This window comes from Haemorhous mexicanus, chromosome 2 (assembly GCF_027477595.1).
Source record: "Haemorhous mexicanus isolate bHaeMex1 chromosome 2, bHaeMex1.pri, whole genome shotgun sequence".
NCBI classification, from domain to species: Eukaryota; Metazoa; Chordata; class Aves; order Passeriformes; family Fringillidae; genus Haemorhous; species Haemorhous mexicanus.
In genome coordinates, this window is record NC_082342.1 from 106181032 (window position 1) to 106202726 (window position 21695).

Below are 21695 nucleotides of genomic sequence, written 5' to 3' on the forward strand. Positions count from 1 at the left end.
TAAAGAAGCAGATAATGGAAATTCTGAACAGACAGGAAGAAGAAAAATAATTATTTTTAGAAGCTTATGGAGTGTTTTGTCCAGCAGCCAGTCCCAAAAACTTTAAGTAGCTGAAATAGAGTCATAAAAACTGAAAACTTAGTATTTGTCTTAATATTTAGCACAGCAAGCTCAGCTCCACATTGAGAACGCATTGCAGAAGTCATGTTGTAGGACCAGAATTTCCCTACCTCACCGGCAGGAGATCTGCCTTATAAATTCTTTATACAAAACTTAAATTTGGCCCAATGCTCAGAAAGATTAAAAAATAAAGAATACAGAAGATAATATCTTCTTGGGTTGCTCCGCGGGTTGTCTCTTGCCAGGAAATGTGGAGCTCTCTCCCACTCACCCAGCTTTCCATGTGTCCTAGATTCAGACGAGTCGCCAGTGGCGAGAGAGCGCAATGTGATTGTGCACACAAACCCAGAATTCTCTGGTTCCAGCAACAGGCGGCTGGGGACCCGGGATTCGGAGTGCCAGACAGAAGAAATCCTGATAGCTGCTCCCTCCCGGCGACGGATCCGTGCCCAGCGGGGGCAGAGCGTTGTTGCCTCTCTCTCCCACTCCACTGGCAACATCCTGGTGCTGGCAGACAATGGGGATGCAGTCTTTGCTGCTGCTGTGAGCAACCGCATCCGCTCGCGGAGCCTTCCCCGCGAGGGCGCCCGGGCCAGCGAGGGCCATCAGGATGCCACCACCAAGAGTGCAGGGTACGAAGCAGAGCACTTCCTAGCAGGTCAGGAAAGGATCCCGAAAAAGGGGAAGGAGATCTTGAGCAAGCAGGGTTCACAGGAGTGCCAGCCCATTGGTTTAACTTGTCCTCAGCACCTGCATAGCCCCGAGCACAGCATAAGCGAGAGGGGGAGATCGCGGCTGTCAAGGATGGTCGATTCAGGCAGCTGTGAAATTTCATCCAACTCAGACACCTTCGGGAGCCCGATTCACTCCATTTCCACAGCAGGAGTCCTACTCAGCAGCCACATGGACCAGAAAGACGACCACCAGTCCTCCAGTGGCAACTGGAGTGGGAGCAGCTCCACGTGTCCCTCCCAGACATCTGAAACCATTCCTCCTGCTGCCTCTCCTCCACTAACAGGCTCTTCACACTGTGACTCCGAGCTGTCACTCAATACCGCTCCCAATGCCAACGAGGACTCCAATGTCTTCATCACAGAGCAGTTTGGTGACCACGCAGACAAAGTCAGGGGCCACAGGGCAAGCTCCTTCACATCCACTGTGGCGGATTTATTGGATGACCCCAACAACAGCAACACAAGCGACAGTGAGTGGAACTACCTGCACCATCACCATGACGCCTCCTGTCGCCAGGATTTCAGCCCTGAGCGCCCGAAGGCGGACAGCCTGGGATGTCCCAGCTTTACCAGCATGGCCACCTATGACAGCTTTCTTGAAAAGACCCCCTCTGACAAGGCAGACACTAGCTCACACTTTTCTGTGGATACTGAAGGATACTATACCTCCATGCACTTTGACTGCGGTCTGAAGGGTAATAAAAGCTATATTTGCAACTATGCAGCCCCAGGTTCCGAGAGTGGCCAGACCGGGAGCATGACTTCCAGCCTAGCTGACTATGCCTGGCAGGAATGTGTGAGCCACAGGAGGCAGGCACAGCAGTGTATCTCACTGAAGAAACCAAAGGCAAAGCCAGCCCCACCAAAACGCAGCTCGTCTTTGAGGAAATCAGAGGGCAGCACCGACCCTCCTGACAAGAAAGAACCAAAGATCAGTGGTGGGCAGCATGTCTCTCACACTGCCAGGGAGATGAAGCTGCCCCTTGAGTTTTCAAACACACCTTCCCGAGTGGAAGGCCCCAACCTGCCAGCCAAGCAGGAGCTTCCCTGGCCAAACCCAGATGATGGTGGGTTAAAGGACACTCCATTTGACACCGCCAGTATCCCCTCCTTTAAAGATGAAGGTGCTGAACAACCCCACTATGCAGACCTCTGGCTTCTGAACGACTTGAAATCCAGTGATCCTTACAGGTCCTTGTCCAATTCAAGCACTGCTACGGGTACTACAGTCATAGAGTGCATCAAGTCACCAGAGAGCTCTGAATCCCAGACATCTCAGTCTGGGTCACGAGCTACAACCCCATCCCTCCCCTCTGTTGATAATGAGTTTAAGCTGGCCTCCCCAGAGAAGTTGGCGGGGTTAGCCTCACCCTCCAGTGGTTACTCCAGCCAGTCAGAGACGCCCACCTCTTCTTTTCCAACAGCTTTCTTTTCAGGACCGTTGTCTCCAGGGGGGAGCAAGAGGAAGCCAAAAGTTCCAGAGAGGAAGTCATCACTGCAGCAGCCGCTTTCAAAAGATGGCACCGCCTCAGTGAGCAAAGACCTCGAACTTCCGATTATACCTCCTACTCACCTTGACCTAAGTGCTCTTCACAATGTCTTGAGCAAGCCCTTCGCTCACAGGCACCAGCTGCATACCTTTAGCCACAGCAAGCAGAGCGCGGTCGGGGAAGCCCTGCAGCCCGGCCCTCCCTCTGCCCTTGCCATCACACCCTCCGTTCTCAAGTCTGTCCACCTCCGGGCAGTCAACAAGCCTGAAGGAGTGAAACATAAAGGCAGTACCCCAGACCTGCTCTGCATACAGGAGACCACCTTGATGGCAACCGAGGTCTCTTCAGGCAAAATGAGGCCACTCTTAGCTAAGAAACCAGTATCACGCCAATACTCTACAGATGAGGCCATAATGCTGTACATTGACACTTCCCCAGCAGAAGCAGGCCCTGGAAAACCACCTTTAGAGAAAAGCTCCTCTTTTGGTGGGCAGAATAGCTGTGAGAGAGAAGCTGTAACTTCAGCAAGCATGGGTCTGGTTGAAATCAAACCTGGGAAGGACCAAACACACCTGGCCACTGAACACTTATCAGAAAGCTCTCTGACTCAGACATGTGCCATCCCCATGGATAGCTTTCAGAAGGACTCAGCTGTCCCTGCAAGTGATGATGAAACAAAGAAACCTATCCAGGGAGCAGAAACAGTGCACGATCTTCAGCAAGTGCAGGCTCAGCAAGAGCTCTCCACAGGCAGCGAGGGGAAGGTGGAAGTTGGGCCCGTGGATGAAAGCCTAGCTCAGGCTGAGGGACCAGCCATCACCTATCAGTTTAAACACGAACCCGATGTAAGCCACCATGTGCCTGGGAATATCAATTATGAAGCAGAGATGGCAGCAGTAGATTCACTCAATGAAGAGAGTTGCAAGCAGGAAAACGGTATCACATCAGGTATCCCAACCAAAAGTGCCTCTGATGACAGCAGGGCAGACGAGACGGTGGGCGGTGCAGACGAGCCTTCGCTGAAAGGTCAGTTGGGAATTCTGTGTCATACCCAATCAGGCGGTTTTGGACGGGATGGTAGTGGAATCAAAGCGGAGTGGCCCATCAGCTTCCCTCTCTGGGTTGAAGCACAGACCCCTCCCATGTCTATTAGCTGGCCAGCTAGCCAGCTCACAGCTATTTACACTTTTTGAAAGTATTCAGACTGCATTTGTCACATTTATTTCCTCCCTTGTGCTGCATTTCAGCTGAAAAGATAAATGCGAGGAGCATTGGGCTTGGGTACAGAAGAGTTTGATTATCACAGCTATTATGTATATGGGAGATCCTGTGTTCAGTGCTCCTTTTATGGGCTCCAATAGGGAACAGACACAACTTTTAGATTAGAGGGAAAAGGCTGTATGGTGGTATCGCCCACTCAGCTGTGAGCGGAGCTGGTGCCTCCAGCTGACAGTGCTGTTGCAAAGTGCAGTGGAGTCTGACTCATAACGTGGCTTCTCTCCTTTTTAAGAGTCTTCTCCAAGCGACGAGTCCATCATGTCTCCACTGAGTGAGGAGTCACAGGCTGACACTGAGGATGCCTTTGTGTCTCCAAACAAACCCCGCACTACTGAGGACCTGTTTGCAGTCATTCACAGGTGACCTAACCTTGTGGCAATGGGAAATGGTAACATGCATCCCTCCACAGCTGTCCACTAACAATAGGTGCAGGATAGTTATTCTGTGTTTAAGTCTTGTCCTCAAACTACATTCTTCAGTTAACTCAGTTTCATTTTCTAAAAGGCAGCTTTAAAACATGTTTTATTATGGCCTGGAGTGCAGTCTCAGTAGCTTCATGGCATGTGTGGGATGCTTTACAGATAAAAACATCAAGCTGTTGTCTCTAACCAACATACATGTCTTCAAAGAAAACTACCTGCAGTGGTTCCTGTCTTCTGCCTGCCAGTCCACCAGCTCTAGTCTGGTGAATGAATTGTTGCAGGGAGAAGGGTATGAAAAGGCATCTCTTCAATGTTAGAGTATTTTGTAGTCAGCTGAAATTTGGGATCACAAATGAAATTGAAATTTTCTGATACTGAACACATTATGCTGCATATTATTACTGCCTAAATTTCTGTATGTATTGTTGTCTTTACAAAGTTTAGCTGGTTGTGCATACACTGTCTTGGAAGAGCTGGGTAATTTTGAGAGAGACTCTGCAGCCCAGTGCCATGAGACACTGATAGCCTCCAATATTTTACAGAGGGCTTGAGAGAACTCTGGCTAATATGAAAGCATCTGTAAAACTCCAGAAGAGCACTAAGCATTATACTACAAAAATAACGTATGTAAAAGTTCTCCTTTGTGTTTTTACAGATCAAAAAGGAAAGTTCTTGGGAGAAAGGATTCTGGAGACCTTTCTGTAAGAAACAGATTGAGAGCTTCATCTGGGACCAGCAGCCAGCCTCCCACCAGCAGCACACTGCCTACCAGCAACATGCCACCAGCCAGCAACGTGGGCACTCCCATTAACAGTCAGAGGTCCCCCGGGCTCATATACAGGAATGCCAAAAAGTCCAACACATCCAATGAGGAGTTTAAACTACTGCTCCTTAAAAAGGGCAGCCGATCTGATTCCAGCTACAGGATGTCTGCCACAGAAATTCTGAAAAGTCCTATTTTGCCGAAGTCTCCCGGAGAGCTGACAGCAGATGCCCTTCAAAGCACGGAAGAGTCTCCTCCCACAACGAGCCCTGAAGCATTATCGCCACTCTCCCCCTGCTCCCCCAGGGTCAACACGGAAGGATTCTCCTCCAAGAACTTCCCCATGTCGGCGTCCTCGCGGGTGGGGCGGTCGCGGGCACCGCCGGCAGCCAGCAGCAGCCGGTACAGCGTGCGCTGCAGGCTCTACAACACCCCCATGCAGGCCATCTCCGAGGGGGAGACCGAGAACTCGGACGGCAGCCCCCACGATGACCGGTCTTCTCAAAGCTCTACATAGGCTGTGTGGGCGCCAGGACCACGCTGCCAACACCACTCAAGCTCTTAAGGATGTCAACGTAAGAGGCCAATGCTGTAGCAATCAAAAAAAAAAAAGAAACAAAAAGAAGAAAAAGAGAACAATCACAGGGCAATATCAATGCTTCGATGTGTTTGCGTTTGGAAGACGCTGGGGAAACAAAAGGACTACAGCTGTAGCTATTTATTACACTGCATTTTCTAAAAGGATGAAGATATGCTATGCCTGTTCTGGGTTTTTTTTTGCTTCATTTGGTTTATCCCACTCTCATTTCCATTGTCACTGTAGATTTCAAGGCTATTCACTTTCCATACAGTTAAAGGTGACTTTGGGTGGGGTTTTTTCCAGAAGCTGCCCAGCTAGAAACAAATCCCTCACTGTAGTGCTTCCCTAGGGAGGAAAAAAAAAAAAAAAAAAAAAGAAAATGCTCTTGAGAATTGGTATTTTTCTACACTAAAATGAGCTGAAACAAACTTTAGAAAAAACTAACAAAACATATGTAAATATCATATTTTTGATAAAAATTTGTAAATAGAATTATCAAAAAGTGGACGTGGCAAACGATTTACTGCATAACAGCTTTGTTTATAGAAGACAAATGAATTCAATTGTAATAACTGTATTCTGTGAATACCATTTTCATATCAAACATGAAACATGGCCACCAATAACCACTTTCAGTGTGAGAGGCCTGAAGAATGGCATTGAGCAGTGGAAAGCAGGAATTTTTCAACTTAGTTAAGGAAATGGAAAGGCTGACTGTGAGGGGATTAAAGAAACCATTTGTCTTTCTAAGGCAGCTCCAAAGAAGCTAACTGGAAAGCACAGCTGGGAGGGTTACCATGAGTGTCGGTGGGGAAGATGAGTGTGTTTCTGACAGAACAGAGCTGGGTCTGATGCTAAGCCCCAAAGGGTCCCACCCCACAGCCTCCCCTGGGCCTTTATTCTTGCAGGGATTGCTTCAGAGAGGATAGATGTGAGAGGAAACAGTTACTTAACTTTCATATTCCTATTAGGCTATTGGGATACATAACAGTCATAACTTGGTACCTATAATCTTTAAACACGATTAGTTTCTGGTTCGTAAAGGAAACAAATAAATTATAAGCATGCAAGAAGCGCTTTCGATTTATCAGTAAATATCTGCAATGAGTTTTCAGTGAAGCTTTCTCTTTGTGCTGATGAGATTCATGCTACCTAAATATTTACAAAAATGACACTGTGAAAATGTAGCTGGGAAATAGGTATGTGTATGCATTATTTATATCCATTGCTGAGCTGAGGAGGGGAAAGCTCCAGTTCATTGTGCCAGCCACGTACAGTAAGGATCTTGTCTGGGTTTACCAGAAACACAGAACAGGGTGAGGGACTGGGTTGGGGTGGGAAAGGAGATAAATCAAAGTAGCTGCTTTGATACAAATGAAAGCAGGGAGATAAAAGCTGAATTACTTGAAGTTACTTGAATATTCTCATCTTAAAACCACAAGAACCCATGAATTGCTTTATACTTTTAATTTTTAAACAGAATAAAACCAACAGGCCTAATTCTCTTTTGGGCCACCACAATTTCCACTGATGTAGCCCCATCTGTGCCACTTAGAGGACAAGGCCCTCTTTAGCCAAAACTCATGCAGTTGGCATTGGTTGCTGTAGTACATGGTTAGGAAAAGAGGAAAGGTTAGTGCAGGGAAAACAGTGAAGGAGGAATGGGGTAGGCAGTAGGACAGGTCAAGGAGGATGGCAGAAAGAGCATTCTTTGGTATAAAGGAATCAGCTAAAAGCTGGCTTTAAGCATAAGTAAATGACTGGAGGCGGGATGTGTGAATTCAGTTTTGGGGTTTTTTTTTCTTTTAATCATGTAATGCATGAAGCTGAGAGTTACTAAAAGAAGGTAGATCATCTTTAAAACAGGAAGGTTCTATCTAAAACTGTTACAATTTTAAGGAGTCAAAGCAAATCAGAACAGCTTAACATACCCAAAATTTTATTCCCCAGAAGTTCCATATCTGATTTTGTCTAGTGATTACCACAAGACATGTATTATTCAGTTTCCTACTGTCCTCCTGTGTAGCCTGGTTGCATTCAGTTGATGAGGTAGAGTCACTGTGTACGTGATAGGTGTGTTGGGATGAGGGATGATCCACCAGTTGAAGGGCTGCAAAGTCGTCTAAAATAGTTTTTAAAAAGGTAATGGGAGAAAGGTTTTGGAAACAAAAGGCTAATCACATTAGTAGCTTATGTAGGAAAATAAGTCTGAATTCAAGTGAAGTGGATGAATGAGAATGTTTTAGAACGAAATGTTTAGCATATAACAAACCACCTTCCGGAGAATATGAGAAAAGCTAGTTTAGATAATGGGCAGAAAATCCTTAGTTTGTCATCTTCAGTCATTTTCCACAAAAATTTTACCAGGAGCACTTTTACAAAATGTTTAATAGTCCAGAGTTAAACAGTCATTCAAAACAGTAAAGAGAATACAGCTGAATTGACTTTGATGATACCATTGTTTATTACCAATCAATAACTTCACAGACACCCTAAATAAATATGTATACACTAGGGTTTTGGTTTTTTTTACCAGAATAATGAGGCAACATTTCACATATGGAACAAACACAAAACAATCCCATTGGAGTATAGTCTCCTTTTGCTTAATTTTCTAATTTATATTTAGCAGATTGAAACCCAAACAGATTCTAAATTCTCTATGAACTAAAGAGTTGAGAACAAATGTGGGAGTCAGAGGAAGATGAATGGCGGGGAGACCTGTGGCATTCCAAGGGTGCCATTAAGGCACCAGAGGACAGGCCACAGAGCGAAGGGAACATCACTCACCTCTTGAGACAGGGTACACAGTACAAGCATCAGGTAACTGCTGAACCGTCATTTCAACCTACTGTTCTGTTGCTTGCACTGATATTATGAAAATCATTTCTTAAGTTATACAGCTGTGTTCTGAAAAATAACATTTTCCCCTTTTCTTCTTTGGTTTTTTTTGCTTTTTTTTTTTCTGCCTTTCTGTTTTTGTTGTTGTGGCAGCATAGAGGGCGAGGGATAGTTGTAGCAAATAAAGCATACGTTTGCTTTTGCCAAAGGTCAGTGATTGAGTGCATTTGCTGCAATGGTGGCAGATAGAGAAATACTGTAGGTTATGACTTAAAGAATTTTAAAAAATTTAAGAAGGTTACAGTGTAACTATTTTGGTACTAGCACCAGTTCATGCTGGCAGAAAAGACAATGGTTTATGGACTTGCATCCATTTTGTATTTTTGTAATATTTGTAAATACAAACTTTTTAAATTGTTGCAAATATGGTTTCTTTTGTAAAATGTTTTCAAAGTTTACATTAAATCCAAGCCTTTGTATATTTTAGAGCTGTGCAACACTTTAAGTCTTGTATTTATTTTTAGTAAAAACGGTGACAGTTTCATTGTGAACCCCTCTCAAAAAATGTGTTGGAAAAGTTTGATTACCTAGAAAGTGTGTATAGAAACTGCAAATAAACGTGACTGCAATTAAATCACATGTTCTCTTTACTTTCTTTTAGTGGGATGAGAAGTCTAATCTACAGACTACAAGTATGCTATTTCCCAAGGTCACCTTCAGCACATTACACATTTCAAACCTATTAAATTCTGCTCTTCAAGTGATTTTTTTTTTTTTCATAAACTGAGTAAAGGAAAATGTCTATCCAAAATGTCACTGACTTTAAGTGCCCACCAGTACAACTCTGCCAGAATCTAGTGACTGCTGAATTCACCCCCATGGCTTTTACAGGTAAGAAAAAGCTAAGAGGAAAAAAAACTGGGATGAAGAATGGTGGAGAGACCACTACTTTATCTCCAGCTGGAAAAGGAAACAAATTGCAAAACTTCAGACTCAAGGCATAGAGAATCCACAGCCTGGATCTTATCAGATAAAGCAATCCTTGGGAAAAAAGGGAGGCCACAGATTATGAACACAAACTCTGAAGAGCAAACACTACTTCATTTTAAAATGGTTCAACTATCAGGAGATTGAAATGTCAGGACATGGAAGTTAAGTGTTTAAACAATAGCCCCTCACAGGTCTCTTTGAAAATGGGTATGAAAATGTACATCATAAAACTCTGGTTTCACCTGTCATCTCGAAAGTAGCCTTGAAACACTGTACTTGGTGCTTAAAAAAGGCATATGGAAAAAAAGGCTGAAATGTGCCGGTCTGGTGTTATAGAAAGCATGACAGAAGAGGAACTTTGGGGAATGCTGCTGTAGGGCTATCTGCAATGACAGTTTGCAACAGCATGAGGATTGCCCTGATGATGTGGTACCCTTAGAGCAGTCTCCAAGTGTGACTCAGTTGGCATAACATTTAACCAAATGGTCACACAGTTCATGATTATGTAGATAATTTCCTGTGGTCTTGTGTGCCTCTCCCATCCCAAAACCACAGGTAAGCAAGATCTGCAGTAAGAGCTTAGCCCATAAGGGCAGACACAAGCTGGTTTTCCATCTGCCCGTTGTACATCTGTATTTCTTCATGCTCAGTGAAGAAAAGACTAAACATTAAACTACATAAAATATACCCAGTATTTTTTATATATGCAAGGTGTCAGGTCCCAGGAGGGCAATCCTGGGCTACCTGGTCTGGGATAGCCACAAAACATTGTATCCTAGAGGGCAGTCATGGACTGCTCAGAGGTACATTGGGGATACCCTTGAGCTAAATTATGGTGAAACAATGCCAAATAATCAATCAAAAAGTTTTCTTTATGGCAGCAATTATTTAAATCTTATGATAGGTTAATCAGCCTGTCACAGCAATGATTTAAATATTTCTGAACAGCCCATGGGTTGACCTTTTCAGCAGAGGATGAAAGGAAGAAGGAACCCACAATTGTGGATCCCAGTGTAGTCTGTTTCAAAATATTCTTGCTCTCTCAGTATTCATTACTCTCTCATGGCAGAGAGTAATGAACTGCTCAATCAGAGCAGTTAAGTTGCTAGCCAGCAAACCCAAGACTCGTAGGGTGACAGAAATCCACATTAGCCCAAGACTGTGTACCTTGGATTCCACCCATTCAAACCAGGGAGGACAGGACCGCTCCCTCATGAGACAGGTGCTACAGTCCCAGGGTCAGCAGAAGGAAATAATGAAAAGGCTAACGGATGGTGTCCCTACACAGATAGGCTAGCAAAATTAGTGCTGGAATGGCCAAATTAAGACACCTGAAAAAGTGACTAGAGAAATGTGACATAAGTCTGAGTGCACCACCCCCTTGACAGATCTAGGTAGAGACAAGAATGGACTGGAGAATGCCCAACACAGAAACTAGAAGACTCCTCCCACACAGATGGGAAGGGTGGGGAAGGGGGAGGGGGGACTAGATTAGACAACACGCAAGGACAAAATCTGAGAATCCAAATTTATACAGTTAGGATTGGAAATTACCCTTTTAGGACCAAGGCTGACCACATTTGGGTTTTGCTTGCTGCAGCGAAGCACACAGAGAAACTTTTGCTAAAGGAACTGCAAGAGAAATATTGAAGAAGACTGGAGGACTCTAAAATTAAAATGACAGTAAGTCTCACTCCCTCCACTGAACATAGAAATTTAATTAAAGTAAGGTACCCCTTGGAGACATCCCTCCTTTGCTGTAGCAGAAGTAGCTAAAACAAGGTTACTCTTGAGGTGTGAAGAGTGGGACTCTGGAATTTACTTAAGGTGCCCCTGGAGAAGACCACTCCTGTATTGCAGTGCGTTTGTTGAACTGTGTGTGCTGCAATACTGCTTGGAACCGCAAATGAGAAGTTTTTGCTCTGGACTATGGATCACTGTTCTGATACTAAGTGTGGTGGTAAATGTAGTTAAATTGTTTACATGCACATATGCTTGGCAGAGTAGACTGCTAGAAGCGAGATTCACTGGAATCTCACCTGGGGACAGCAAGGCAGAACTTAGGCTCAGTAATGTATGCCTCCCTTTGCTTAGGTTTTCCTGCTCCATTGGCTTTGAGGTTTTTTTTATAGTCTTGTTTTAAAGTATTATTTCCCACACTGGATTTCTTTTGAGGGTGAAGATTGTGCATAGGTATGAAAGAGTTTCCACTAACAAATCTAACTGACACGGAGAGACATCAATGTGAGAAGCAGCTCACTTTTCCATAGAATTGAAAGAGGATAGTATTCAAACCAAAAAACTATTTACTGATATCACTGATTCAACTGAGTCTGGTGTGTCTCCCCTTCGAGAGGTAAACACAGACACCTAGTTAAAATGGCAACCTTTTCATACCCTTTCATGGGCAAGCATGGTCCCTGTCCCCTTTCCCACTGGTTGAGTGCTCAGGGACTTACTCTCCTGAATACATATTCCTCTTGGGGTCCTAATTTTAAATTTATCAAGGCCTCTTCAAGGTAGTTGGACCCCAAAAAGTAGAGCCCCTGACACCCCTAATCCTCTGCATCATTTCCTGATTCCATCATCTGAAAGGTTTTAACTGCCCTCTGTAATTCTGGATATTCTCTTTTGAAATGTCCCACCTTTCCACAATATAAGCACTTCTTGGGACCTGTCTACCAAGTGGTCATCTCGCATCCTCTTCCCTGGGGTCTCCTAACATTTGCCTGAAGGTTTCTTTGGGCTACTCCTCTTCTGATGCAGCTCACCAGAGCCCACGCTAGCTCTTGAAATTCCCGTGCTGTACCAGGAGTGGGGAACTGCCTTGGTATGGGGATTTACCAGAGGCAGAACCTTTAGAGCCACTTGCTCTACAGTACCAGTCATAAGCTACAACAGGTACCAGGCAGAGGAGAAAGGAGGAGGCTCTCTGCCTTGAGGTTCCACAGGAGAAGGTTTATTCCAGGTGAAGGGTGTAGGACGTAAGAGCCCCGAGCACCTCTGTGCACAGGTTTTTAAACTGATTTGACTCAGGGGGTGGTTACAAACAGTTGTCCAACGGGGAGATTTCAGGGGATGAGTAAGGGAGATACATCATTTGTTTGGGACCAATCAGGGTAGAGGAGAGGAGAGGGTAGGTCACATGAACAACTGGCATTTTGAGGAAGAAGGGAATTCCAAAGGATTGCAGTCAGGGATTGGCCCAAGGTGAAAGTGTCAGGGAAGGTTCAGGGATAAGGGGCTGGGTTGCCTTGACAGGCACGGAAAGAGCCGGAACAAAGGGCAGGGGATGGCATGAAAGACAGCTTTGAGGGAGGGTACAAGTCCAGGATGAACCAACCTGGGGAGAATATGGGGTACAGTAGAACAAACCATTCATTAATGAATTAATGAAATAAATTGAACCCCAACATCTCCCCCTTTCTTTTTCAGAAAAAGGGACCAGGGCGGTATTCAGAATCAGGGTATATATCATGAAACCGGGAAGAGGGGAGTTGGGAAGTAGGAGTTTTGGTGACATTGATTTCAGGGGAAGTTATCTGTTTAAATGAGGATAAGCAGCAATTTTTCAGAATGGCAAACACAACCAGAACAATAGTAACTGAATAAACCTATAAGACAGTTTTTAAAACATAAGAGAGCCATCCCATGAGTCCCCACTTTGAAAGACGTTGATCAACCAGTACTCCGATTCCTGCTTGATGTTGGAGGTAAATTTCATTCATCTTTCTCAGGATGCCATCACATCTGCACTTTTCGATGACAGGTTCAGGCAGCAGGTAGCCTCAAATTCCATCCTGCCAAAGGGTCTCTGCAGGGCAACCCACACGTTCTTGGGTTGCAAGATGATCCATGCATTCGAGGCTGGCCACAAAAGGATGATGGCAATGCAGACCCACAAAACAGGTGACACCTTGGGGGTGGCTTCTCTCTCGGAAATGACAGAAATTAATACAAGATACTTAAATTTTCAAAATCATTAGTAAACATATTTAACGAAGGAAAATTGGGATAGAAAGGGGAGTTAGGGTCTCCTTCTCCCCTGAGCTGTTTCTGTCTTCTCTTCTTCACACTCACTGTTGACACTTCTCTGTCCTTGTCTGGTGGCCTGCTGCAGTGCTTGGGACAAATGGTTTTACCCACTTTTGTGGGATCCACTGCAGTCCCTGGGGCATGGATACACAGGCATACCCATGGCCTCATGCCACTAGCTTGTATGGCCCCTCAATCTTACTGCCTTCAGGGTCCCTAACAAACCCAGGGGGATGTTCTTAGACCCTGCAATTGCTACAAAGGGAGATGCGCCTGACCACTGGGGTTGGGGGGTTGAATGAATAAAATAAATACGAACCGCAACATCCCCTCTTTGTTGAACCCGTTCATTTAACACCGACCTGGTCCCAAAAGGGGATGACCCAAACATCCTCAAGAGACACTCTTGGAAAGCAGAGGAACAGCCAGTGAGCAAACCATTTTAACAACTCCTTACTAAACTTCTTCAGACCTCCCAGCAGGGTACCCACAACTTGGTTATAAAGCTCCCTCTCCTGTGTGAACAGTCACACATCCATCCTGTTAGCATAGCAACAATCTGCCCTCCCCTGCGGTAAAATGCGGAACTTAAAAGGGCCCAGTGACCACTCTCAACTCCCCTTCCTCTTGGGGCACCAATCCCCCTTCTTCACACTATCTGGGATGATGGGGTGCTACACATAACCAATGAGCTGGCTTTTAACTTAGTGGCTCCCAGTCTGCTACTTCACCCCTGGGAACACCACCAATTAAAAAGTGGTGTGTTTCACACAGGGGGCAGCTGACGTCAAGTAGCAGTGCACCCACACCCCCTCGCACCAAAAACAGAAACAAAAACCATTCATTCCAGGAAAGTAAAACAACAATAATGACTCCACCTGTGAGCTCCCAGTCCACTGGGCCAACTCACCACTCCACTGGCCACTGGAACAAAAAATCACAGGAGAGGTTCTCTACCCTGAAGCTATCCTCCTGGGCATAGGAGTGTTTCCACTTCACCCCTGGGAGTACCACCAACCAAAAAATGGCATGTTCACCCAGGGGCACTGATGCACCAAGAGGCTTTAGGACAGCTGCTCTGAGAGGTCCTGATGAGCCCACGTCGGGCGCCAGCTGATGCGGCACTGGAGTCCACCCGCTGGCTGCCAGCACCAGGCCAAGAGTTGGCTGTTCCCCAAAAGCAATTTGGAATACAGCTTAGAGTGACTGGCACAGATGATGAGGCAGCGAAGGCAGAGGCAAGGACAAAGTAGGGATCTCTTGTATAGGTTCCAAGGAAGTTTATTCAATGGAGGATCCAGAGAGGAAAGATGAACAACATGGGTGTGCAGAGGATTATATACAGGGAAGGTCTAAGGGGCAGGTACAATCCTTTAATTCTTCTCTCAATAGGGAGAAGATGGGGAAGGAGCAACAGGCAGGGTTTACACCACTTAGATCAATAGGGTACCCAGGGGGAAGGAAACAGTTCAAATAAAACAATGGGGCCTCCAGGATTAAGGGATTTCCAAAGGGGAGGTCCAAGCAGGGGGCTGGTACAAGGAGGGATTGACAGCTGGGTAAGTGGAGTGACAGGGAACATTCTGGAATAAAAGGTAGGTCCAGATCAGGACTGACAATTTAGGGGAATATACACCTTAGGAATGAACTAACAATATAGGGTGAAAGGAACAAACCAATTAAGAAAAAACACACCGCAACAATCTAGTCTTCTTTAAGTCTTTAGTCATAAACATGGACGAATATCTCTTCCAACAAGCAGCAGAATCCCTCTCTTCTTGGTCCCAAGGCTCTTTTGTTCACACATCCATATAAAGCCTGATATATGCCATCTTCCTAAGACCTGTATCTTGGCCAATATAATGGGTCTGATCTATGGGGTTCGAACATACAGGACAGGACAACTCCTCCTGTTCCCAGTCACTGAGCATCCTCCCAAAAGGACTGTCACAATGTATGCTCAGAGTGGAGTCTTTCAAACCCTCTCCACTCCTCTTAGTCTTCCCGCTGCAGCTATTTCCCATCTCACAGTATTCCCACAGGACTCTTGCAGATACGACTCACTTTGTCTCTTCACTGGCTGTATCCCTTGCAGAATGAAGGAACTGCAGTTAGAAGGACTCCAGTCGCTTCATACACAATTCCTTGTCTCAAATACACACACAGTCCTCCTCCCCTCAGGCCATGCACATAACGCTTAACAGTCAATCTTTTTATGTGGGTCCTGTGAACCCACAGGTGTTACCAACCTCCACACATAAACTCTACTCTCTCTCTTCCTCTCCTTGTTTTGCTTTTAAAGTCCCCTATCCAGCTCTCACCTGCATGTCCCACAACGTACAACAAGTAGTCAAGGGCTGCTAAACCCAGCAGGGTGCACCTTCCCCCCAGTCTTGATGTCCCACCCTGCAGGGCCAGAAGTCAAGGATCCTGGACAAGTCTCCAAATTGTGAGAAATAACTAATTTTCCAATAGAATTGAGAGGAGACCAAGTTTTGAAGCAAAAATTATTTATTAGTATCAACAAATAAGCTGAGTCCAGTTTGTTTCTCCTAGAACAGGTGACTACACCCACTTCATTAAAATGGCAACCTTTTAATACCCTTTTGTGGCCGAGGCGGGGTCCCTGTCCCCTTCCCCACTGGCTGGGTACTCAGGGACATACACTCTCTCCCAACTGCCTACCCTTTCCCCAAAACCTTACCCTTCCCCTGCATCCTTTTCCCTCCTTTGGCTTTATCTTCAACTTCGCTTCTTTACTGGTTCCCACCAACACTTAACAGGTGCAAGAAACAGATCAAGCCACATTTAAACTACAGGTAACAAGAAACAGAAAACAAAATTAATGCTTTTCCTACTTCTACTTCGTACTCCTTTTGGGCTGAAGCAAAATGCTATTTCATCTCTCACATCAACTAGAAAACTATTTTTACACTTACAGGACATTCTAAGAATCTCTAAGGGTATAGTTCTTGACACCTAAGTAGTGAAGTCTATTTACATATTTAAAAGGATGGCACAGGACTATTATACTATTAGTCGTATGTAATGTTCGTCCTTTAAATGTTCTCCTTTAAGAAGTTCCCCTTCTTTTGGTACTCATTAAAGGCTTACTCAGCGGCAGTCAGATGCCCTACCAGCTGAAGAATCCCCTCTCACCCTGCTACTTTCCCTTCTTAGCTGTTTCTTGGTACTCCATTTAGTCTGTACAGCCTCTTAGGACCTCTTCCCAAATCATTCTTTTCAGGGATGGCTTCCTGACACCCATACAAAATGTTGACCTAACATAACAAAGTTCCTCTATTTCTGTAGAGAACAAAAAATAAAGACAATTCTGGCTCTCCTGTTATGTTAGTTTTAACAGATGACTGCCTACAGTCTTCGGGAATTACAGATGCAACTTTGGGAATTACAGATGACTGCCTACAGTCTTTGGGAATTACAGATGCAACTTGTGTGATCCATTCTTTTCAGGGATGGCTTCCTGACACCCATACAAAATGTTGACCTAAACATAACAAAGTTCCTCTATTTCTGTAGAGAACAAAAAATAAAGACAATTCTGGCTCTCCTGTTATGTTAGTTTTAACAGATGACTGCCTACAGTCTTTGGGAATTACAGATGCAACTTGTATGATCCGCTTCATTCTTCCTTCTCCAAGAATCTTGGGTCAGTGTCTACACAGCATGACCAACAACTTCTGGAATATGATAAAGGATTCTTCTGTAGATCAGGAACATACAAAGACAGAATGAGTCATTCTTCTGTAGATCAGGAATATATGAAGGCACCATCACTCTGCTAACAAAACACTACACATCAAGCACCTCTCATTCTGCACTATTTGAAGCACACAGAAACTGAAATTCCACAAGAACTCCCATGTTTTTACTGCCAAGATGCTCAAACCTGAAGATGAGAAACTTTCAAGACCACTCTGTGCCTATCTTAAAATACTTGAGGTTTGTGTCCAGACTGTCATCAAATTAATTTACAACTCAGAACATACCAAATGAAAGTATACAAACACCAGAAAGTGTGACAGTACTGATGCTTAAAAATTTTTGCTTTCTGCACATTTCTCATATACTTGTACTTTGTAGACAGCTAACACGTGGTTGTAGCTTCTAGGCCTCTTCCTATCCTTTTCCCTTACTTCTTAGAAGAGTAAGCTAACCCTTCTACTAAACTTAGGATTCTCTTCAGTCTTTTTAGTCCAGCAAGGACACTTTGTTTTGAACCATATATTACAGCCATAATAAAATAAAAGGCTAAAAAATCAGAGGAGGGCTCCAATGGGGCAGAACCTGGGAAAAATGACCTAAACAACTGCTCTTCTAACTTGACAGCATTTATTACATATACAAACTAACTGACATTATAAAAATTGCACAAATCTGTGCCACTGCACACTGGAACCTGGGCTAGCTTGATTTGCTCTGGTGGAGCAGCAAGTGTGGGGAACTGCCTTGGTGGGGGTATAGCCAGAAGCAGAACCTCAGAGCCAGCAGTGCTCTACGGAGAGAGACAGTTTTCCACAGCAGCAGGGACCAACTGGGTAAAGAAAACTCTCTAGTCATGAAGCTCCAACTAGTCCACTGGAGCTGAAGGGGTCAGGACACAAAGTGCCCCAAACACCTCTGCGCACAGGGTTTTAAGCGACGGGAGAATAGGGGGTGGACACAAATTGACATCCAATAAGGTGGCACTAGAGGCAGAACTAAGGGGCAGAAACCAACCAGGATAGGGGGAGGAGGAAAGTCTCTGTTGGGGATTGGTCTAGGTGGAGAGTGGCAGGGAATGTTCTCGAAAAAGGGGATGGGTTGCCTCGACAGGCAGGGAAGAAGGGCCAGAGTTGCCTTTATTGGCAGAGAAGGTCCTGGAACAAAGGGATGAGATACCTTAAAAGACAGATGGAAGGCAGGGTACAATTTAGGGATTAAATCAGGTGGGGGGGGGGGGGGGGGGGGAGGGGAAGAAATGAAACTAGCCTTTAATACAACAAAATGAACCACAACAAATCTGATTCCACCTGTGCCCAGGGCTATGGGGGAACCTGGAAGCTTCCATTAAAGACCTGTTTTTTGTATTATCTATATTAATATGTCTGTAAAGTGTTTTTCTTCCTCAATTCAGGCAAGAGTACTGCCTCTCCACACTGTGAATGCAGCAAACTTTGGCTGAGTAATAGATAAACAAAACCATGGAGAAGCTGGCATTTTACTGACTATGTGAGAAATCCCCTTTTCAAAAGGCTCAGATGGTAGCAATTCCACCAAATGATAAAGAAAACTTTGTCTTTAAGGTCACAGTTAAATATATAGATGAAGGCAAAATGAATCTACTAAACAAAACAAGTTAGTAGCTACTAACTACTAAAAGTTGCTACTAACAAAAGTTAGTAGCAGTCAGCTGCTTCAACTACTAGCAAGGTTTAAGCATCTGCCACCTCTGGCTGAGGAATTTGTAGTTTATATAGTGAAATCCACTGACAATGAAACTGAATGGAACCCAAAGGTGAGCCATTTTATTTATCACAAAAGTAAACTACATCATGCAAAAGAAGCACAGATCTTGACAAATACAGCTTGGATTTACCCAGTGGTCTAGGTTACCAGCCTTTCCAGTATGAAGGTGTGGCTCAATGAATACAATACTCTTCCTGAGATTCTGTCTACAGGTCTGGCACAACTGACAATGCAGAACATATAACAGCATTCAGAAATTGTGCAGACACACACAAGTATTGGATCACACAAAGAACTTGGAGCCTTTGCTGCCTACAGTGCAGAATTCCTACATGAAACTCGGACATCAGCAGCCCCACATCACCTCCTAAGTTAGTGCATCAAGAAGCACTCAGCAAGCAGAAGCATAAAGCAGGGTACAGCTGGTCTAGAGAATGCATGCAATTCACAGAATGTCAATGCAATAAAAATCCACTGAAAACTCTAAAATTCTTCTGCAACTACTTCTAGGAATCATCCTTGCGATGGTTTAGCTCAAACTAAGGAAACAAGACTCGATCCTACATCAGCATAATGTGCTTGTTCTGGAGACAAACTTTATTTGCCTGATATGGAGCTGCATCAGTCTGTATTTGCAGAAAATCAGCATGTATATATTACAGTAAAAAAGCTAGTATTGTTCTCATAAGAGAGAAAAAAAAGGAGCATGATGCAGAGTACTACAGAACCCAAATACCCATATGTCTTTGCATTTTGAACACTGAGTAGAGCATGAAGATGAAGACCTTTCCAGTCAGTATTGCTAAACTGCATTTCACTTCTGCTAAACTGCATTTCACTTCTGCAGAGGCTGAGGAATGGGTTGACTCCTCAGCAGACAGTGCTACAGGAAGTGAGGAATAGTTTGGAGATAAATCGTTGAAAAGAATTACACACATCAAAATAGTGTCTCTTGCACCACGCAAGGGAAACAGCTGTAATTCTTAATTAAAAATGTTACAAATTAAAAAATATTAAGGAGTATTAAAGAGTCAGAAAGGGAGATAAACTGGTGGAACCCAGGTCTGACCGCCCTGAGACAGCAGCAGCCACCAGAAATAATTCAAGATCAAGGGGATCTATCCATTTCCCATCAAGGAGAAGGTAGCAGCTGAAAAGAATAGAGCAAGGGAGGGTAGTCCATGCTTGGGATAGCAAGCAATACCCTTTTTCCCCCACCTCATTCCCCAAGGTCCCTCTGCACAACAAGCAAGAGGTTTTGCACATGGAAAGCCAGCCAAAAGCTGAAGAGAATAAAGGTCCAGTTGCACCAAAGGTGCCACCACCATCAGGAAAGAAATATGAAAGCCTGTGGGTAAAAATCACAGACCAAGGCAACAAAGGGAATCTTGTGACTGAAGTCTAGGACAGGCAGCCTGGTCAAGTGAAGCCTATTGACAAAGGCTTCTTGCTTCAGCTATAGAGCGTGCTCACAGGCTGTTGTTCTGCTTGAAAAACAGCACAAGCTGCAAGTGATTCAGGAGATTCCTGGACCCAGAGTTGTCCAGGGCAACCAAGCTCCCGCACAACACTTCAATTTTACCCTCAGACACATGCCACCCTCACCCCTTGAGACCCCCTCAGATCTATGGTCTGTCCAGCACCTGGCCGGGATTCCCCTGGTCCTCAGCAGCAAGGCGTCCCACAGTCCCACCTTGAATCACACTCCTCACTCTGGGCCATCTCTCCACTTGCTGAGCTATCCAGTTTTACCTTCATTAGTGCTCACACATTTACTCACACACCTGCACTCACTCCACAACCGCACCGTGGGCACATTAGCTCTCTGACATGTCTGACGCCCATACACAAATGTACGCACATATCCCAGAGAAAGGCTGGAAAAACATTTACTACCACCAGAGTCTTGTTCCTCCCCAATTCACCTCAATCCACCCTTTTCCCTGATTTTTATTAATTTCCTAAACAGAACTTTCCACACATTTTCACTTTCTTTAAAAGCTCTTGGTTAAACCTGCAGGGATTGCTCTTCTTTTGCCTTGCATAGTGCTGCTGAACTGTACATTCTTTGATCCTTGCTGCCCCAAGCCACGAGCAGATCAAGTCCCATAACCACCCACACAGAATATTCTTACATTGTTTTGTCACTGTATTTGGGACATGGGAATGGGCTGCCCATGAAGATAGGGACGTCACCATCCTCGGTGGTGTTTTAAAACAGAACATGACTTAGTGCCATAGTTTAGCTGATAACATGGTGTCAGTCATGGTTGGGCTGGATGCTCATAAAGTTTGTCTTTTCCAACCTCATTAATTCTTTGATTCTTCCCACCACTCCATGAATAAATATCCCCCGAGAGATTCCTCTGCCTTTAGGGGGGTGCATGAAGACAGCCATGGGGCATCTGGGCAGGGCATCTTCTGGACCCGCTGATCCCCAGACCCGAATCAAAAAAATAGGGGGCTTTGCAGACCACCAAAACTTAACTTGTTGGTGTGCTAAAGAACCAGACGGGTTTATACCCTGAAACCCGGAGCAGTGAATGGCAAGGGCAACAGGTTCTGCCCTCACACAGGGCCCCAGGGAGCAGCTCGGCAGCCCCGCATTCCCCAGGGGCCTCAAAAAACTGCACGAACCGGAGCTAGCTGCCCTCAGTGTGGCCTCGGCTAGCACGGAATGTGGCACCGCCAAGGAACCGAGGGGGACGCGAAGAAAACCCGGGCATTTTCGAAACTGGAGAGTCGCGCCCGGCAGCGGACCTCCGGCGGGTTGCTGGAGGAAAGGGCCCGCCAACGGACCAGCTGCGGGAGCGGGCCGACTGGCTAGCGGGCTGGCTGCTGAGGGAACGGACGGCGTGGCCGCAGACTGAGGGAGGGGGCAGCCGGCTCGGTGGCTGCTGCGGGAGCGGACCGGCTATTCGGCGGGCCCCTCGCCTCGCTGGAAAATTACTGTGCGCAAGCCGTGGCTGCTGA

The 21695-nt window shown here is 45.2% G+C and overlaps 1 protein-coding gene across 2 annotated transcripts in view; it reads left to right on the forward strand.

Annotated features, from left to right (window-relative positions):
* The window catches only part of NHS (NHS actin remodeling regulator), a 245144-nt gene extending 236282 nt beyond the window's left edge, over positions 1-8862 (forward strand). For both annotated transcript variants that reach the window (XM_059839830.1, XM_059839831.1), the window contains 3 exons: positions 413-3370; positions 3855-3981; positions 4700-8862. In XM_059839830.1, the coding sequence (XP_059695813.1) occupies positions 413-3370; positions 3855-3981; positions 4700-5324 (3710 nt within the window). In that variant the 3' untranslated portion in view covers positions 5325-8862. The remainder of the gene's footprint in view (positions 1-412; positions 3371-3854; positions 3982-4699) is intronic.
* Positions 8863-21695: the final 12833 nt, after the last annotated feature.